Source organism: Bactrocera neohumeralis, chromosome 2 (genome assembly GCF_024586455.1).
Source record: "Bactrocera neohumeralis isolate Rockhampton chromosome 2, APGP_CSIRO_Bneo_wtdbg2-racon-allhic-juicebox.fasta_v2, whole genome shotgun sequence".
In the NCBI taxonomy this organism is placed as follows: domain Eukaryota; kingdom Metazoa; phylum Arthropoda; class Insecta; order Diptera; family Tephritidae; genus Bactrocera; species Bactrocera neohumeralis.
In genome coordinates this window covers 44,906,385-44,922,831 of record NC_065919.1, presented here as the reverse complement: position 1 = coordinate 44,922,831, position 16,447 = coordinate 44,906,385, and the positions used below count along the sequence as shown (strand labels likewise).

The 16,447-nt window shown below is 34.8% G+C and overlaps 1 protein-coding gene across 11 annotated transcripts in view; it reads left to right on the top strand.

The window, feature by feature from the left end:
- LOC126753090 (sex determination protein fruitless) overlaps positions 1 to 16,447 on the top strand; it is a 456,704-nt gene that overhangs the window by 410,488 nt on the left and 29,769 nt on the right. For 10 of the 11 annotated variants that reach the window (XM_050464324.1, XM_050464314.1, XM_050464243.1 and 7 more), the window contains 5 exons: positions 3,585 to 3,732; positions 3,808 to 4,008; positions 4,082 to 4,864; positions 6,047 to 6,355; positions 10,550 to 10,679. In XM_050464324.1, the coding sequence (XP_050320281.1) occupies positions 3,585 to 3,732; positions 3,808 to 4,008; positions 4,082 to 4,864; positions 6,047 to 6,355; positions 10,550 to 10,679 (1,571 nt within the window). Of the gene's footprint in view, positions 1 to 3,584; positions 3,733 to 3,807; positions 4,009 to 4,081; positions 4,865 to 6,046; positions 6,356 to 7,800; positions 9,123 to 10,549; positions 10,680 to 16,447 lie in introns of those variants that run through there. The other variant, XM_050464288.1, reaches the window with a different exon arrangement.

Here is a 16,447-nt window from a genome sequence, read left to right as displayed (position 1 = left end):
ATATCAAATTGCAAGAGAGTGGAACATTCGATCACACTCGAACTTAGCCCTTCCTTACTTTTTTCAATATCGAATGTATTCCGAATTTGATTATTTCGAAGAAGTGCTATTCCGAAGAAATATATTTAGGACCTGATAAGAACCACTTTGTTTAAAATTGCTTGACGCACAAATTTATTTTCCAGGAATTAATTACCAACCACTATGAACATCGCCCGAATTTTTATGATATACATGTGTTTCCCGTTAAAATGTTATACTATCAATTTTGGATATTTCACAAATATTTGTTGTCACTCTTTGCAACCGAAATCCTAAAACGAAAAAAAAAAATATTACGAAATCAATTGTATCCTAAAAGTATGTGTTGAAGACTATATGATTTCAAAATTTCAATTTTTTAATAATGAAATTTTTGTAAACTAAATTTTCCAAGGAGTGCTATTGATCTACTTTTGAAACAAACACTTACATATATAATCTCATATCTACTTTCTTAAGTGTTGCCTACATTTATGCGCAAAAGTTATTGGATACAAGTACGGTAAATGGTTGTCTTATTTTTCAAAATTTAAATTAGATTAATAGATTTTATGTATGTTCTTAGATTACTTCTTGTGAGGTTATTTGAAGTCATTGGTCTTTAGCAATAAACCTGACTCTCTTCAAGCTTTAGAAGCCATTATTGAATGTGCTGTTCATGACAGCTAGATTTAATGGAAGAACTTGGGTTCATCAAATTCGTTCTCTGCGTAAGAAGTCGTGGAAGCCATTTGAAAGATGTTATATTCAGAACTAAATTGCATCGATTGTACTTCACACCAAATAAAAAAAAAAAAACATTTAAATTTCTTTAACAAATAGTGTGTATTTTTTTAAATAAATCATATCACTCTTATTAGAACACGCTGTATATAACATTCTCAATAGTTTTGCACATTATTTTATATTATATTCAAACCTGTTGCCATTGCTTACATGAAATTTCAATTCTTTATATTCGCATTGTTGTTGCTATTCTAACTAATACATAATTTAATTGTCGCCGCGTCTTCGTTTTCACATTCGCTCGCCATTTGCACAGCCACATACATACAAACATACACATGCGCGTCTGCACATAAATACAACCGTCCCAACAATTGACTTTCACTTTCGTTTGACGTTCGATCGGCTGCTGTCGATTGCTGTCGGAATTCGCCGGCGAATGAAGTAATTATTGAATTAATAGTCGCATTGTCTGATTATTGTTGTTCCTACTATTGCCTCCGCGGCTACACTGATTGTTTTGCTGTGTTTACATACGCACACAAACATACATACATATCTACAACGGCGTATGGGTAGCAAATCGGAATTCTTTATTTATTATGATTTGTTATTGTTTGTCTGGCGTATTACCTCATAGTAAGCAGACGTTCATTACGTGCACAGACACACACACATGCATAATGTTTGTTCACACTCATGCAAAATACACATTTATACTTATTATCTTTTGTTGCTTTTATTGTGTGTTTGTTTAGCGAAAGCGAACTTTTTTCGCCCATTACTCGCGAGATTCGCTATCATAACATACTACGTGAGCAATATGTATATACATACATATGTATATACATAAATATCTGTACGTACGTATGTGTAATAAATAATCGCGTGACTCTTTATTTTATGCTTGCATTCGCATTTTTGGGAGATTTTATTTTGCCACACAAACAAACAATGTAAATTATTACATGTTGCTCCTTTGGCGGAAAGGTTAAGGTCAGCACTGTTTCCGGTGTGGAATTTGACGTAGTAATTTTGCACATTGTTTTTGTCATATGTACATACATATGTAAATTAACAAGTTATTATAATAAAGTTACTATAGAAATTACATACTATATATTTTGCTATATTATAAATACATACATACATATGTACATATGTATGTACATATGCGAGTCTAAAAGGTCGTTTTGTTATTATTGGGAATTAAGTATAATATGAAATTATGGATTACAAATTCCACATGCAAATAAATGTGTGGAAATTTCCCGTCATAATTAAATTCAGCTAAAAATGAGCTTTATTTATTAAAATAATCTTTCCTGTAGACATAATATTTTTCACTTTATGGTTCAGAGGAATAAATATACTTATGTATAAATATACAAACATACACACTTTTGTAATCTATATCATTTCGATCTAAATTGTCTATTGTAAACTCAAATCCATATAACGTTTTCATTAAACTTTGTGTGTTTCTGGTGAAGTTTCGTCAATTTTCGAAATATTCTAATATTCTATCTTAGTTCAAAACTATTACTATATTGTTGTTATCAGGGAATTTTGAGTATCTAACCTTAAACTCTAAAGAGTAGATTCACTTATTTTCGGTTTCCCATATAGTACATTGCGACAAAAAAGTACTCGTATAAAAAACGCAAAATATTTATGTAGTTATTCATCAATATTTATTTTGTCTCCTTCAAAGTAATCCCCAACAGACACTACACCTATGCCATCATTTTTCCAGTCTTCGAAACACTTTTCATACGCACTTTATGGGATGGCCTTCAGTGAAGTTTGCTTTATCTCTTCGAACGACTGAAAACGGGTTAAACGGAGCGACAATTTAAGTTTGCGGAACATGAAAAAAATCACACGGTGCCAAATCTGGTGAATACGGTGGTTGATCGATGGTGTTCATTGCGTTTTTGGCTTTAAATTCAGTCGCAACCGTGCCTCGATGCGATGGCGCCTTATCATCATATAAATCCATTAATTGTTCTTCCACATTTCCGGTCATTTTCGACGGATTTTGTCACGGAAACGCCTCGATACGGCCAAATAGAACTCCTTATTGGCTATATGTCCCTCCGGAACACCAATGACGGCTTTCGCGTGGTCTTTTTGGGTTTCTTTTTCAGTCCATTCCGATGATTGTGGGCTTTTTTGCATGTCAATTGGATTGGAACTTGCACGATCAAGCATGTCCAAAGAGACCTGTTTACGTTTTGGAAAAAAAGCTTTATCGGGACGAATCGAGCAAGTAGTTGTTTCATACTCAAAATATCCACCAAAATCATTCGAAGCGACTCGCGAGACAATTGGCAGACAATTTTCAAGCACCATATCCTTCACTTTTTTAATATTTTCATCACTTAAAGAGGTCGAGAACGAGGCATGACTTCAACGGTCGCTCGACCGTCTTTCAAGGCTTCGTACCAGTCGTAGGCTTGTGTTTTTGATAAAACTGGATCACCGATAGCCTTTTTAAACATTCGCAATGATTCCGCCACTCGCAATTTTTTTAGAAATACAAATTTTAAGACAAATTCTTTGTTCGATATTTTTATCTATTGTAAAAATCGCAACGCACTACAAAGTACCGGAGTTAGCAGCGGCTATAAACAAACTGATTGACGGATCGCCCTCATATTTGGCACAGTAATTAAAGACAGTCCTACAACTTAGCAAAATATCATTTACCTGGGGAATTTAATTATAATTTCCGCGTGTTTATTTGACACAATTTATAGTAATATATTTTACTATATTTTAATTCAACGCTTTGCTTTCACCTTTTTTCGCAGATACCACACTGACCAAGGAGCTATGGACCAGCAATTCTGTCTACGCTGGAACAATCACCCGACGAACTTAACTGGCGTGCTAACCTCGTTGCTGCAGAGGGAGGCACTATGTGATGTGACGCTGGCATGCGACGGTGAAACAGTCAAGGTATTTAAAGCTCCTAAAATATTAATTACTATACACAATAAAAACATGATATATGATTTACTTTCACCGGCACAGGCGCATCAAACGATTCTATCAGCATGCAGCCCATATTTCGAGACAATTTTCCTGCAAAACCGCCATCCACATCCCATCATCTATTTAAAAGATGTCAGATACTCAGAAATGCGCTCCCTGCTCGACTTCATGTACAAAGGCGAAGTCAATGTCGGTCAGAGTTCGCTGCCGATGTTCCTCAAAACAGCCGAGAGTCTACAGGTAAGCCAAAACATTTCACTCTTTCATTTGTGACCGAATAAATCACATGAAAATTCTCACTTATGCCACACAGGTTCGTGGTCTAACGGACAACAACAACCTCAACTATCGCACGGAACACCGCGATTCGCCCATATCCTCGCCCACCGGCCGTACACCGTACAGTAGTGGCGGTCTCGGTGGTGGCGGCAGCGGCGGTAGCGAATGTGAGCCACGCGAACGCGATCAACAGTTACGTGGCCGTGCCACCGAACGCGATATGCGCGACGAAATGCATTCACATCGCAGCAGCAGCAGTTTAAGCGAACGCAATGCCGCCGCCGCTGCAGCAGCAGCAGCTGCCACCGCTAATGTGAGCAGTGTGAGTGCCAGTCTACAATCCGCTGCAGCAGCTTTGGGTTTGGGAGAACGTTCGCCAATCACAGCAGCCGCAATGGCGGCCGCAGTAGCGGCTGCGGCCACGCGCAGTGCCAGCGCAGATCCGCTCAGCGGTTCGACGAATACAGCCTGTTCTGGCGGCAGTATCAGCGGTGCTGGTGGCATATTAAACAGTCGCATCAGCGATGCGAATAGTGAGCGTAGTGTTAGCGGTGGCGGTGGTGCCGGCAATGGGGGCAGCAGTGGTGATCGCAGCAGCAGCATTGGACGCGAACGCGCCGATAGTCGTGATGAACTCATGCAGCTAGACTATAGTAACAAGGATAACAGAGATCGTGATAGAGAGATGTCCACCACGCCGGTGGAGCATATAGGTAGTAATAAGCGAAGACGTAAGAACTCATCCAACTGTGATAATTCGTTGACCTCGACGCATAACGCAAATGTACAGGACAGGCACTACACTCAGGATTCTCAGGTATGTGGAAGATGAAGAGATGAAGAATTACATAACAAATTAGCCTGTCTCACCATGATTGCCACATTTCTCTATCAATTAATTTCCCATTGTCTGCAGTGAGTCTGATATTTTTAGATTTCGGTGACGAAAATAACGGCATTTAGCATGAACTGTTAACGAACACATTTTTATCAGGGCCTGTTGCTGATTTATAATTTAAAAATGTTATCAAAGGAAGTTCAAAAAAGAAATAGAGCGATTTTGTTATCAATATTGCACTCGCATTTCTCGTGAAAGTGGTTTTTCCTAAAAATATAATAAGTCTATTTTTAGATTGAGGAATTTCTGATAAAAGTAGGCAACTTCGTCTTTATTGGCGTAAGCGGGGTCACGCTGTTATAGCCGAGTTCACAACAGCAAACCAGTCGTTCTTCCTTTTTGCTGTCCTGGTCCAACGGAATGGAGGTCTTCCTTTTCCTCTGCCTTCCCCGGCGGGTACTGTGTCGAATACTCTCAGAGCTGGAGTGTTTTCATCCATTCGGACGACATGACCTAGCCAGCGTAGCCGTTGTCCCTTAATTCGCTGAACTTTGTCAATGTCGTCCTAAAACGGCAGGCTTTGGAATAGAGTCGCCACCTATGGAAGAGAGTTTTTCTGTAATAATAATTAATAGAATATTTTTATAATGGAGCTGCCACCCATAGAAAGAAGACTTTCTGTAATAATAAAAGGATGTTGACCAAGGAAATATTATTTTTGAATGGAGATCTATTGGTATACCCATTAGTTAGAAAGTTAGGTTCTTATTTCTAGATATATCATAAAATTATGAAATTAGATCTTACCAAATTAGGTAGCAAGTCATCTTTGAAAGAACTCCGACATCCAATTATAATTGCATTTCAAAGTAAAGCTGTTGTTTCGTCTCGAGAAAATAGTTCTTATATAAAAAGATCTGTTCTCTAACTTATAGAACTCCATTGTTGATGTGACTTAACAACCACGACTTAGGTGAAACATTAATGAAAATCTCTGGTCTAGTTGAACCCCAATTCAGGTTGATATTGAAAATAGCTAAGTAAAGGATTTTTTTATTTAATACAAAGGATAAGTAAAGTAATACTTTATTTATAAAAAAATATGAATACTATATTATACACAGTCCATACAAAAAAAAATTTAATTATAATTTTTTGCAGGCATCCTCGCGCAGCAATTTCAAATCGAGTCCCGTGCCAAAAACTGGCAGCACGTCTGAATCGGAGGATGCCATCATCACAGGTGTTGGCGAACGACGCGATTCACCACTCTCCGTCAGTCAATTGAGTATCAGTGGTGGCGGTCTAGGTGGCGTGGGTAGCGGTAGTGTTAGTGCGATTCCCAGTAGTATTGGTCTCAGTCATGCGCTTAGTATTAAACAAGAATTAATTGAAGCACAACAACAACAGCAACAGCTGCAACAACAACAACGTGAGACTCATGTACCTTTGCCAACCGAATACTTACCGGTGAGTAGTCACAAAAAAACCAACGAATTGAAAAAATATAGGCGTAAATAGTTAGATCTATACTAAGAGACCAAAAAAAAAACTTTAAATATATTATTTGTGTTATTTTCGTGTGCTTCATATTGATAAGGAAATGTTTATAAATATGTTGCGAAGGTAGGGAATCAAATATTATTTTAAGTTTCATAAGAGTTTTAGCAAATTTTAAGAAATACTTAAATTGTGTTGCCAACATTTCGTTACACACGAAGAAAAATTGAAAAGACACTGGGCCTGTACTCCATCAAAATTGTCGTATATTCTCATTAACATTAATTTACTACAATTGCCTGTCAACATGTTTATAAACATTCTCCGACTCTATATACATTTTTAATGTGGAATTCAGTGTATTCGTTCATAGGCAACATAAGTGGTATCAAACTGAAATCCGTTCTTAAACTATCATAAGTACATACAACATTTGTGTAAGCACTATCAATTGTTAAGGTTTTTTCTTTGGACCGGTACGATAGTTCCAAGTCCGGCAAATACATACTCGTACATATATAAAACTTTACCTAAATAATGGCAATAAAATTGTAAACTATTATTTAAAAGTAATAAGCGTTGCATAACGCAATGCGGGAAGAACAAAAAAACAGTGTAAACAACAACAAAAAATAATTGCAACAAATACAAAGAAAATGCTTGCAGCAAAAGTGTCTGCTAAGCGTAGAGCAAAATTGTTTAGTGCAACTTAAGAAAATGTGGAAATTCCCCAAACAGCAAGGACGAAGGATTTACGTTATTGCTTTATATAATTATTTAAACCAAAAAAATAATATGTAATTTACTGTTTATTTGATTACTTAGTAAAGACAATTCTAATCGCTAACCCTTGTAGATACTTACATATAATGCAACTTGCGCATCGTCCGAGAAAAAGAAAAAATCTGAACAACTTTGCTTTGCTAAATACCGCACCCGACTCCTCGCTTGCTAACTCGCTCGACTGCCTCACATCTATATACGCTCCTCCTACTTACCTACCTAACTTCCTTCCTTCTTTTCTACACTTAACTTGTGTTTTCTTAATTTTACAGTAAACAATTTTTTTCTTATACGCACGCTTTTCTACTAAACTTTACGAAAACACATACTCACACGCAGACGAACACACATGCACGAAAAAACTTAGCGGCCAGCCTCATAGCCATATAAGTAAATGCAAAAACGAAATCCTTCCTCCTCCCAAAATACTCACAAATTTTCCACTTTTCTTAAGTTGTTTTTGTTGCTGTTATTTTTTTTTATCAACATTTTTATTTATTTCCTTTATTTTAAATTTACCCGAAACACATTTCGACACTACCAACGTTGGCCTAAAACGAAAATCGGCGCCAACTACCGATACCACACACCGCGAATCGCAAAACACACACGCCCACACATTTGAAATATAGGCGAAACGCACGACTAGAAGCGAGCAGTCACCGGAGTGTCGGCGTCGTGCAACGTCGTTGCTATCAACAGCGCAAGCGTCAACACAGGCGGCGCAGCAGGAGTATGTGCGTCAACAGTTTGAATTGCTGCAGCAGCGCGAAGAACAAGAAACACAGCAGAATCTTTTGCTACAGCAGGCAGTGCAGGCACAGCTAAAGACTATGCAGCAGCAACAGCAACTGCGCGAAAAGCAGGAACGAACCCACAAACACCAAAACAAAACAAATTGGTACGCGACGCAAGCGCAAACGCAACTCACCGCCAGCAATCAGCCCGCGCAGCGTCTGGCCGCCGATCTCGAGCTCGCGCAGACCACCGCCACTGCGACAGCGACCATACAACGGCTACTGCAGCAGCAACAACAATTTCTGCTCAACGCCACAGACAACTTTCAGCGACCGCTGACACCTGCCGACCCAAAAGCTGCCAAGTATGCGACCTACGATAACACGCCACCCGGCAAGCAATACGGCGCTGGAGGCGTCACCGCCGTGCATGCGAGCGGCAGCGGCACGAACACGACCACGAGCGGTGGTAGTTTGCGCAAAAGTGGGCGCTTCCGCTCCAATTGGCTGTTTCAATTCGATTGGCTGCAATACGATGAGATCGCCAATACAATGTTTTGCAAATTCTGCCGCAAATGGTCGAACGACATACCGGATATACGCACCTCCTTTGTGGAGGGCAATTCAAACTTCCGCCTGGAGATTGTCAATCATCACAATAAATGTAAATCGCATCGTTTGTGCTACGAACGCGAGTTGCTGGAGGTCGACAAATTGCAGCCGCACGTTAAGGAGAGCGCGCCGGTTGCGCCGAGCGGCGGTAGTGCTCAGAGTGGTGTTGTTGGTGCTGGTGCTGGTGTTGGTGGTGGTGGTATGCGCAGTATGTCGGTGGATGGTGAATTGGGCGCTATTTTGCGCGAGACTATGCACAAGCGCAAGGGTGCGCCGGAAGTGATCACGATAAATGTGGGCGAGGATAGCGTGTGAAGTGCACTCAGCGCGCTCTCAGAGAGAAAAAGACACCCAACAACAACAACTGTATACGATCTCTCACTGCTTGGTTAATTTAGTATTAAAGTGTAATTTAACTATTTAATTTGAACTGTAGAAATTTCAAAATTTTGCTCTTCCATTATAATTTAATTCAAAAACTCATGGTTCTATAACTTTAATGTGCAAGCAAAAAATATAGAATAAGTATGAAGCATTTTCTTTGTGAATTTGTACACCGAATGTTACAAAATTATGTAAATAAATGAAATGAAATTTGATAATAATTTGAGTGTTGCCATTTTAGTAGAGAATTTTGTCAAATTAAGGATTAAATTTTATAAAACCAACACAGTTAATCATATCTATATAGACTATATATGTGCGAATATGATGTGAAAGACCTTAACAATTAAAGTTCAATTAATTATCATAACTCTACGTTCTCGCTTTAAAAAACTTTCTAGTTTTAACAATTATGAATTCGGAATGTTTTGAAAACTACATTTAAGTGGTATCGTTTTTGCTACGAACGCCGTATGAGTTAGAAACAGGTTTCTGCGAAAGTTTAGTATTTGTTTTGAACCGTTCTAATATAAATATTTACAACCGCCAAAGACAAGTTCTGAAATAGATCCATTATGGTCGTCTACAATGAAAAACTTAAGGAAATGTCACAATAAAACCAAATGTTTGAATTATGTACCTATACACTTTCACAGAAAATCATGCTGAAGCTATTTCTAATTCTAAAAGCTTTTAAAAGTTCGTCAGTTCTTTTTGGAATTTGCTTATACTACAAGAGGGTAGATAATTTATCTCCCATATGTCATCCAAACTATCTTAAAACATAAATTTGAGTGCACAAAGCTTTGCAAGCTTTCAGAGCTTTTTTCTTGAAAACTGCTGATTATTCATAATAATGTTTGAAATTTATTTATATCTAAAAACCATTGCTGCTATTATCATAATCAGAATACAGCTTTTGAAAGCTTTTTGAAATTTTTATTTTCGAAACGGTTATGCTTCGCGAGAGTAGATAATTTACCTACCAGATGTTGCCCAAACTATCAACATAAACATAAATTCGACAGCATAAAGCTTCAAAAGCTTACAGAGCTTTCTTCCAGAAACCTACTTCTTCCTCATAATAATATTTGAAATTGATATAGATTTAATAAACCAAAATTACTTATTTCCAAGCGCAATTTCTGCCGCTATCATTTTCAAAATAGAGCTTTTGCAAGCTTTCTGAAAACAAATTATCTTAAAACGTTGATTCGATACTATGAAGCTTCTAAAATTCCCCAGCTTTTTCTAGAAATCTAAAAAACCAAAACTACTTATTTCCAAGCGCAGTTTTTGCCACTGTCATGTTCAATTTAGCGCTTCTGAAAACTTTCTGAACTTCTAATTCTAAAGCGCGGTTTTTAAAGAGGAATAATAAAGTTTTAAATATTTAGAGCGGTTTTATTAAATATATTTCTGGCAGCGTTTAATTTCAATTTAATTTAACCACTTTATTCAATTCAGAAATCAGTTATACAGTTTTCCACTTCAATTTAAACCCTCACAATTTGAATGGAAATTAGTTTTAATAGTCTGTTCTTAACAGCAGAATTTTAAACTCATATTTTCAAGCATTTTCCATAAAATTCATACAATAATATTAAATTTTTTATATTATCCTAAAAAATCTACAAACCCTGCTCAGCCCGGTGCACTGAAGCTACACTCCGAGGAAATGTCTCAACTATTATCCTCACATGGTCTACAGCAAGAGAGTCGAGAGGATCAGAACGATGGTAAACAGCTACCGCTGGATCAGTCGGATAACATTGATGGTGAGTACAAAAGTGCCGTTTGTGCTTAATTATTTTTGCGTTTCTTTTTTTTTTGTTTTGCTTTTACACACTCTCTCTATATATCTCTCTTGTCAATCGCTCATGCAGTTGAGGCTTTACTGTACTATATAAATATATAAATCAAACTCAACCACTTAGAAAGTTATACCCGCCCTCTTTCAATAAAATAAAATAAATTCCCCCCTTTCTACAACTGACACCTGAACTTACCACAGGCTTCTTTAGTTTGCAAGTGAAAAAATTAAACTATTTTACATAAAATTATTAACGTTCTATTGCAGTTAATAAAGTTAAAAAAAAAAGTAATTAGTATATTAAATATAGCATTGAATGAATGTAAAAAGCCACAAAAACAGTAAAAACAGCGTTTTGTTTAATTTTTCATTTGTAGTAGTTACATAATACTAGTGATTGATTTATTTCCTTTTGCGTTAAATTTTCTGTTTGTTATTAGTTTGTATAGTCAAACCTTTAAACTTTAGTTAGCATTTCATAATATACTACATATATATAATATTGGCATATAGTTTGAAAACAATTTCTCTAATACTAATTATTTTTATGGAAAAAAATTAAATAAATAAATCGATAAACGAAAGTAGATGTGTTGCAAAGAAAAAAAACAATAGAAATTGTTGCAAGAAACAACAATTCAATGTCTATAGAAAGCAGTAAGCAGTAAGAAAGCATTCTTTAAAGAAAACGCTGCATAAAAACCAAAATTCCTTCATTTTTTATTGCTGCTCGCGACCAACTAAGTGCCGTTACAGCGCTACGCTCAAAACATTTTCAAAAAATTTAAAATCTTTTTCAACTGTACAACCATACATGAGTTAAATATTATTGTACAATAAAATTTATTATTTTCTCTAAAATATCCAACGAATTATCGCAAAAATATTTACAAATTACTTTTCACCCTCCGATCAGCGTTTATTTCCCCCTAAAATAAAATTACATAATTTTAAAAGCCCCCTTATCCCAAAATTTCCTATTTCTATGCTCTGCCACATACTCATACATACTTATAACTTACATGCATACGCACATACATACATATGTACTTTAATTAGCAGACGCGCGCGCGTGGTTTATCTCCAGCTTCCTTTTGTTCCTTAAGCGCACCTTCTTACCTCTAACTCTTTTGTACAGGGTGTGAAGTGTACTTGCCATTTTCTGAACATTTATAAATTTAATACGTTGTCTTGAATTAATTAAAATACTACAATGCTATTTATATATATGTAATGATATTATTTAGAAAACTCGTAACGCTTTTCTCTACTTTACCTTTGCATGTAATAATATTACTTTCTCTTTTGTTTAAAGCAAGTATTTTTTTACAAAATAAAATAAATAAATTATAAAATTCTATATTTTTTTATTGAATAATAAAAATTTTGTGTTATTTTGCCATTTTTGAGTAACACAAAGGCATGGAGTTCGGTCATAGCCGATTATGGTATACACAACACATTTACAACACCGGCACAGTGAGAGAGTTGTGTCATAAAACACTGAAAATTCTACTCAATTAACTATTGGAAAATATATTAAATATTCTTGTACAACTATTACATTCAGGCCAGAACCAAATCCCCGCCAATCAATGTGAATATCCACACTAATCTTGCATGTTCTTCAATAATTCTTTCGTAAATAAATAGTCCCAATAATCCCAACGATTACCTCTTCGCTGTGGCAAGCATTTCTTAATTTTGTCCGAGATCGAGAGAAAGTCGCTGGAGTCAGATATAGAGCATGCGGTAACTGACAAATCAACTCCAAGTCCAATTCATTACATTTTCCATAGTTTTCTTTGATTTATTTTGATCTATGGCAAGGCGACTGTGAACTCACACTGCACCTAAGTACTTTACAAAGGATTTTATCTTACCCAAATATCAAGAACGGTATGTTCAACACCTTTCTTTGAAATTTTTAGATTATCAGCGAACTCGATAAAGTTCTATATTCTATCACCTAAATCAATTTGGGACTTTACGTGTTATTCTCTTACAACAGTCTAGTTCGATCACAGAATTCATCAGCTAAAATGCTCATATAACGTTTACGAATTTACCAAAGCACTAACGAATACTTTGCATTTTTTAAGGGAAAAACAATATTTTTTATTTCAAAATTTCAAAGCTTATGTCATTATAAATAGCTAAACTCTCAGCATCCAATCATCCAAGAGCTGAGAGCTGTGTTGTGTATACCTTGGTTCAAATGTTTATTTAAACTTTATTGCTATGTATTTCAAAAAAAATTTCGTAAAATTACAAAAAAGTAAGAAGCTGTAGAAATAACATTCAATTTAAATAAATTCAACACCTCTCCTACTGATTTTTTTTCCAATTTGAAACAAACCAGATTTTTTCTAAGTGTACTATATATTGCAAAGGCATTGCATTACACTAATATTATCTAACTTATATAGAATATTTTGCTTTTATTTATCATTCGTACAAATCAAAATTTTAGAACGTATGAATAAATTTAGTTCTTATGCTAGAAGAGTTTGCAACCGGAGTAAAGTTTAGTAGAGCATGTTTGTTTGCATGACCCGCCTTGGCTGCTACACTGTATAAATTAGAGTATACATTACAGATCAGTGCGGCTTGGCTTGTTTTGATCTGCTCGAGTTTTTTTTAGCTACAAGTTCAATTCATTTTCTTTAGTAAAGGTTATCACAATCAAAATCATTATTATTCCTCTTTTCTGCTTTATGTGAAAAACTATTATTTCTTACTTAAAATTTCTTTATTTAAATCATATATTATTTATTAAATTACTTTTCACATTGATTATGTGTCTATTTAATTTTAACCACATATATTCCTTCCCTTACATTTAATTTACTTTATACCCACAAATTAAACATTTAGACTCGGGGTAAAGTTCAAATAGGGAAAATCCATAGAAAGTAATGCTTGCAAATAAGCAAATAATAAGCCTTTGTTATCATAATTGTCATAATTGTAAGCAACAGATATTAGCCAATTAAAAATTATAGAATGGATTTAAAACGATTCACAACAAAAAAGATTAAGTCTTGTCATGTTGGTCGTATATAATTTTATTATGTATATGCATATAACTGACCAAAATAAAAAGCGTGGTCCATTTCGAGGTTCCCTACTGTTTTAAAGAAAAAACACAAAACTTCAATTTCAATGTGGAATGTTTAAGATCCTTCGAAAGAAAAAATTATTCTTCACAAGTGTTGTCCGCGGCTACGTCTCAGATGGACCATCCGTTGAGTCCAATTTTTGATGACTCTTCCAGCATTTCGACTGGTAACTGACGAATGACCCGCAAGATGGCCTGAAACGAAGCAGGAGTGTCCACATAGTTTTTAGAAATATGGGCCGATGATTCCACCGGCACACAAACTACCCCAAAACGTTGTTTTTTCTGGATAAAGTGGCACCTCTTGAATCTCTTCAGATTGCTCTTCGTCCCAAATGTGGTCTATCGAGTCGAATATTGTCCAATAATAAATGCTGGTACTCAAGATGTGTGATAGTGTTGCGAATAGTACGCTCAGTAGGTCGATTATTTTGACGTTCATATTTCTTTACTTTCCAATTCGAGATGAAATGTCGTCATGTCACCGTGCCGCATTTTAAGGAAGTACTTTGCTGACCCGATTATACATATAATATTATAATATAATATTAGCACTACTTTATGTTTTTATTCTTGAAAAACCAACAAAAAAGAACGCTGCGACTCGTTCCGTTGTAATGTAGTTCCATCTCCAAATGAAAATGCCTGAAGTTTTCCAACATTCTATCAGAGTTTCAGTATTATTATTTTTTAACCACTTGAACCATGTCGGATATGCTTTTACACCACTACGATCATATCTAAGACTAACGAATATCTACACCATTTGAAAAATTAAGTTTCGTTTCAGTGAAAACTTGCTTAAAACGAATACCCTTTATCCAATAGGGTATTGAGAAGAACGAATACTAGGAATATAAGAAATAATACCAACGATTTCTTTGTTTTCTGTTATGCAGATTCTCATCGAATTCTATTTAACCAATTAAATACCTATTACTTACCCTCATAATCGATACTGTTTAATTTAATCTTTATAAAATTATCTTTTTTTTTGGTTGGAATACTAACAAAGCAAACATTTTGTTGTTAGTCCGCACAAGTATTAGATATTTATGAAATATTTTTCTTATTCCTCTGAGAAACGAAAAGTAGGGTTAGACTTTTTGGTAAATAAAAAACTTACTCCAAAGGAGGCTGGAGAGACAAATCAATAAAGAAACAATAAGAATAACAAAGATATGTGAATATTGAATACGATCGATGTACTTAGTTCGGTTCGTTATAAAAAGCCAATATATTTGTGTGATATATTGCTTTGATGATCTATTTCTTATATCAATTATTATTATTTTTTTTTATTGCTCCCGATTTTTCAAATTACTTACGCAAAATATAAAATTTTTGGAACACTATCTGACACATTGAACTTTGAAAAGTGTTGCTTAATTAATAATTACCCTCAAATTCATAAAGGGTATTCACGAAACATAATATTGGTGTAATAATATTAATATTAAAAAAAATTAAACAAAATTATTTTAACCTTCCTTTTTCTAACTATTTCATAATATTTTATAAGCAAATATTAAATTTTTCGTAGAAACGACTTCGTGAATACCCTTGCCACCGATATCATTTATATTCTTATTACCTTTGCACAAATGAAAATTAAAGTAAAACAAATATTTTAATTTAATTTTTAGTGTAATAGCTAATACAATTTTTAGTTTACGTAAAAGTATTTTTTATTAACCTTTCATCACAACTCAAATAATTACCTCTTCCTGATTGCGTGTGCTTTTAGTGCGAACGCTCTGAAAATTACGAAACACAATTTTTCACTACAAAAAGAATTACCTTCCAAACTTAAAAATACTCTCCATTAACTAAATTTCGGGGAATTTTAAACCACCGTTAAGTCAAAAAAAGCTGAGACGCACACCTTATGCGCAATAAGTTGTGCTAAAATCATAGTGAAACCAAAAGCTTTGAACTGCAAACAGTAAAACGATTCAATGCGCGAAATTTCTAATATAAAACTAGACAAGAAAGCATATAAATACCTTTCTCAAAGTAGGGAGTTTTCATACTTCTAGGTTATTACAAAAAGAATATATCTACGGCCATTTTTTACAAACATATGTTTTTAGCAAACTTTAAATAGCTTCCAATAAGAAACTTAGATTATTTCACATAATTTTTACAAAAACATTAAATACATTTTTTAATACTTATTTCAAAAAATGTCCACTCATTTCCACCGGTTATTTAATTTTATGCAAAACAATTATTTCAGTAATTTTCGTTATATATTGAAACCACGTGGTAACCCTGCTCGTCTTATGTCACAATCGGCCTTTACCGTTATAAATAAGTTTACTTTACACACAAACATAGACGCTTCGAGTTGTTTACCAATCGTTACTTTGTTTTGTTACACCTTTCGTTTAGCATTTCCTCTTTGAGTTTGAAGATTTCATTCAAAAGCTTAGTTTTTATATACAATTAGAGCTTTGTTTTATAATAATTTTTGTTATCTGGAAATCACTGCCTAGTTCAAAAAAAAAATTCCAACAATATAAATAAAATAAATTAATAAAAACGAAATACATACATTAAATATATATGAACAAACTTAGCCCGATATATCTGCCTTTACCACACATAAT